The 4914-nt window shown below is 28.7% G+C and overlaps 1 protein-coding gene across 1 annotated transcript; it reads right to left on the bottom strand.

The window, feature by feature from the left end:
• Positions 1-673: 673 nt before the first annotated feature.
• On the bottom strand, positions 674-2462 carry LOC136795029 (KRAB-A domain-containing protein 2-like). The gene is made up of 2 exons (XM_067047391.1): positions 1218-2462; positions 674-874 (listed from the first exon to the last, which is right to left on the bottom strand). The coding sequence occupies exons 1-2, from the start codon at positions 2265-2267 to the stop codon at positions 686-688; spliced, it is 1239 nt and encodes a 412-aa protein (XP_066903492.1). The 5' UTR covers positions 2268-2462; the 3' UTR covers positions 674-685.
• Positions 2463-4914: the final 2452 nt, after the last annotated feature.

Raw genomic sequence — 4914 nt, 5'->3', positions numbered from 1 at the left:
GGAGAAAGGTAAATAGATTAGCAATAAACTTCTCTATCTCGAGTAGAGTGTAAGCCACAAGTGCTATGCTATGCACAATTATACAGCTGCTTAGACGCTTGTAGTGCTGGCCCCTGTCGGGTTACCGCGGAACTTCTTGCTTGCTGACTGTTACAACTACATAATAAAACTATGAGTCAATAACAATACTTTCCTTTCATTGAGAAAATTAAAAATAAATACTCAATAAAATTGCATTTTATTTTCAATTTTTTGTTTACTTTTATGTACTTCTAATTTTTTTTTGTTTATTTTCATTATATATTTAAGAAACACACCAAATGGCAAAATACTGTTACAATCTTCTACAGAAATAGAAAGTTAATAAAACAACACACAACAAAAAAAGAAAGGTTAAAATAATGTTACATGATTTGAGATGACTAGAAAAGATTCTTATACTTAAAAAATGAAGTATAAGTTTTTTTTAACTTTTATACATTAAAAATTGTATGAAGATATTATATAACCATTGCAAATTATTATACAATGGTTTATTATTAAAATTAATTATTTTTTATTCTTAGCATTTTTATTTGAAATCATTTAAGTAGAATACTGGATTCTTATATCTAAATACATTTTACAAATTACTAAAATAAATGGAACATTACATAATTTTCAAATAATTTGTTAAAACAATGTCTTAACAGACTTTTAAAAGTATCTTTTTCCAATAGGAACTTAAAACATGCCAGGTAATGTTTTTAATATTTTTTACCTTAGAGGATGGTTCGGGTTCACACACTTGCATGTCTTCTTCACTGTTAGAATGTTGGTCATCAGACAAAGGAAGAGCAGCGATTCTTTTGCGTCGTCGTCGACAATTACAAATCTGAAATTATATTAAGAATAGAATACTTAACAAAAATAGATAAGGGGAGATTTTATTTTGAATTGAGTTTTCAATTGATATCCTCTAACTCAATGTTTACTATATAATTTTTAAGAATTTTTTTCTGTTAAGATTATGTAAGCCTCATTATATGCGATAGTTTATTTATTTTACTTTGAAGAAACATTTAAAATTATTAATTAAAATATATTTTGATTTTTCTTCAATTTCAGAGAAAATTTGAGGTCAAACAGAGGTTGAGATTTGTAAACAGAACCCTAGAAATGCTGTAGTAATGGTGTAGGGAAAATACTAAAATCCTCTTAGTAGTAATTGAGATTACCTGTTCATCTAGGAACTGATTTTCTGTTTCCGGTTCACCACCCATGGTATCTTCCCTAATTACTGTTTCTAGATCTTCTTCAGTTTGAATATTATTTAATAATTTTTTGGGAATACTGGACTTAGCTAATCCAAGTTGTGGTGAACAGCCAAACATTCCTTCGTATGGTGATTTTTTCAGAGCACTGTGTAGAGCACAATTTTTCATTAGTTGTACAAATTTCAGTCCATAGCTCCAGTTAGATGTCTTGTGATCTTTCATCCAGGCACTAAGCATGTTTTCTATTTCCTGGTTGGTCTTTTCGGCAATTCCTTGATTTGGTTTACCATGGACAATTTTGAAGTTAGGCCAAAGATCTACTAAATTATTCATAATAGTATTTACAAACTCCTGTCCATTATCTGACAGCAATATTGAAGGTGCCCCTAGCAATGTAAAAATATCAATTATATGTTCACAAACCTCAGCAGCCATCTTTGTCTTAAGTGCTCTAAGAACAACAAATTTAGTGAGGTGATCTTGGTACGCTAATATAAATTTAAAATCCTTGTCAGGTTGTGATTGAAAGTCAATTAAATTGACTTGGCATCTATGATCAAGTTCTTTAAAAAGCAAAGATTTGGCGACTATTCCTTTCTTTTGACTTTTTTGCTTCTGCAAACAAGGTTGACAAAGACTTAAGAAAAGCAGAATATCTTTGTAAGTGATATTTTTGTATTTTGATTTCAAATGTTTCACCATACGATCTCGACCACCATGACCAGTTGTAATATGAGCATCATTTAACACCTCAAAAAGTTCTTCATCATATACAAAATATGTAATACTTTCTTTATCAGTTGCAGGTGATATTAGTTTGGTGACCCCATTTATTTCAATAACATCATATCTTTTTAAAAATCTATAATCATTTCCATCCTTGTGAGGATTCACTTTTAAAGTTTTAACTTTTTTAATAAAATGTTCATACTTCACTTTATCCATTGAAACACAATTTACTTTTGATTGTTCTCGTCTAAGTAGTTCATAAAACCGTTCTGATTTTGCCATGATTATTAAGAACACTTAAAAACTTGGAAATACAACTAATACTACCACATTGTAGCTAGGAAAAAACGAAAGAATGTTAGACAAAGATAGGAGAGAGGAAACTGTTGGCAAGTTGATGTGAAAGGAGACACGTTGCTAAGTCATGGTCGCCTAATCATAACGGGATTTTCAGTGGAGGTTAACTTTCACTAGTGAAAGCGGATCGGACCTGATTTAAGGATGTTGCAAAATATCGAACCATCGATAGTTTTTTAAAATATATACTGACATTTTAAAATATATATCGAAATTTTAATACCATATATTGTAATATTGATTTTAATGGTTTAATAAGGAAAACCAATATTTAAAAAAAAATAAAGTAAAGAAAAAATAATGCAAGAGTAAATGTGTAAAACGGCGGATTCAACAACCTACGAGAACCAAAACAAACTTGTTGAAAGTGGTATAGTGTGTTTCTTTAGCTATCTATTGTTAAATATCCGATATCTATATAGATATTATTCAATTATATAGATATCGGTATTATAGAATTGTTGATATTTTTTTTTCGATTTAAGATATTTTGTATTGATATTTGGTTTCTGATATGGTGATCTGAATATCATCGTTTAAACATTTTCAACAGAATTAATTTAAAATGTATTTAAATCCAAATTTAGTATGAACATAATTAGATAATTTCGGCAATTTTATTTTAGTACCTTCTTTTAGCTGAGCTATTTAGCTAATTACTTTAAAATGCTCCATAAGTATCACCATAATAATGTATTAATTTTTTTTTAGATAAATAAATGTATTGGACACATACTAGAAGATTAATATATGCAAAGGGACTGAAACGCTTTAAATAAATATTGGAAAATCGTTGCAATGAAATACAAGCATGTAGGGAATTATCAAACACGAAATTTTAAAAGTATGAATTATCTTCGAACAATCTTTTGAATTGGTTGGTTTTAACAAATATAATTATAAAGAATAGTAGGTACTTGAAGATTTATAAAAATCAGTACTGAAGAATGGAACAAACTTGGTAGTCTTTTGAGCAGACAGTTTTGTTTGTTCCAACAAATTTGGTTCTCGGACTTCTTTAGTCAAATTTGTGTTTGGGCATAATCGATCTAACACTTGGTGCTATTTTAATTAATGTATCGATTATGCGCATCGGTACGATTTCAATTTTATCAGAATTCGTTATGGACGATGCGATACCACCAAAGCATTCATACTTTTTTCAATAAATTAAATGAGGTATCTATTCCCGATACTAAATGATAAAAAGTTTCGATACCTGAAAAAGTGGATAAAAATAAAGGTCAGCTTAATTTAAAAATTATCAATATCGTGTTTCTACAGGCCGAGGACTAAAAACAAGTCTGAATAAAATAAGTTCAGTATTACATTTCATGAAAAGAATTCCGGAGGAATTCTTTGATTCCGTCCGCATAAATGTATTTTCTTCGGCACACCATTACTTATAATTTGTACATCAGAGTGAAAATGGTCCATAAATAGTTTCATCCACTACTTTCGCTGAATAATGAGTATTTTTCTTAACAGCATGTTTCAAAGAGGAAGGCAGATTTGTTTTGTTTTTTATAGCATCTGCCACATAATCGATTAATGATCATATATTCGCCGCATCAGTACAAATCATACCATTGGAAATACAAGGCAGGAATATTAACTAGATTTTTAGTTTTCAGCCCTAATGAAAGCCTGAAATTCAGGCTGCAATGTTGGCATAAACACCTCATTATTATATATATATATATATATATATAAGTAGTACATATTTCTAAAAGGTATATATATGAGAAGATGGTTGGAAGTTGCGGTCAGCAAATAAACAAAAACTATTTATTCGTGCCAACATTTCAACCTGAATTTCAGGTATTCATCAGGGCTAAAAAATAAAAAGAGATAACAACTGTTATTCAGAAAAAACATAAAAAATAATAAACAAACAAATTTGGAAATATACATAACAATGAACTAAATAGAAAATAGTTGGTTAAGAACAATAGAAGTAGATTGATAACAACAGAAGATGAAATACAATATTATAAAGGTAAGAAGATATGTAAGTAGTGTCAACATGATGAACTGTACGAAAGAAAAATGAAATATAAGATAAAATGGGTAACTAACTGTAGTAACAAATAATAACTTTTTCTTTCATACAGTTCATTATATCCATCCAAATTGTTTTTCAGTATTTTAGACACTACTTACATATCTTCTTACCTCTATAATATATTTCATCTTCAATTGTTATCAATCTACTACTATTATTATTAATCAACTATTTTCTATTTATTTAATTGTTATGCATACTTCCAAATTTGTTAGTTTATTTTATATATTTCTCTGAATGACGGTTATCTCTTTTTGTTTTTTAGCCCTAAAATTCAGGTTGAAACGTTTGTACGAATAAATATTTTTTGTTTATTTGTGTTTACTTGCGGACCGCACCCCCTGACCATCTTCTTTGCATAGTAACCTATGGTCAACTATCAACATATCAATAGTACATATAATGTATATACAGTACACATAGTATATAATATAAATACACTACACATAAATAGTGTATATAATGTAAATATTACCAGTACATTAAATAATTTAATTTTTCCCTTCA

This window comes from Halyomorpha halys, unplaced genomic scaffold (assembly GCF_000696795.3).
Source record: "Halyomorpha halys isolate HHAL.00 unplaced genomic scaffold, Hhal_1.1 Scaffold10782.1, whole genome shotgun sequence".
Taxonomy (NCBI): domain Eukaryota; kingdom Metazoa; phylum Arthropoda; class Insecta; order Hemiptera; family Pentatomidae; genus Halyomorpha; species Halyomorpha halys.
The sequence above is the reverse complement of the archived record's forward strand: the minus strand, read 5'-3'. Positions and strand labels throughout refer to the sequence as shown.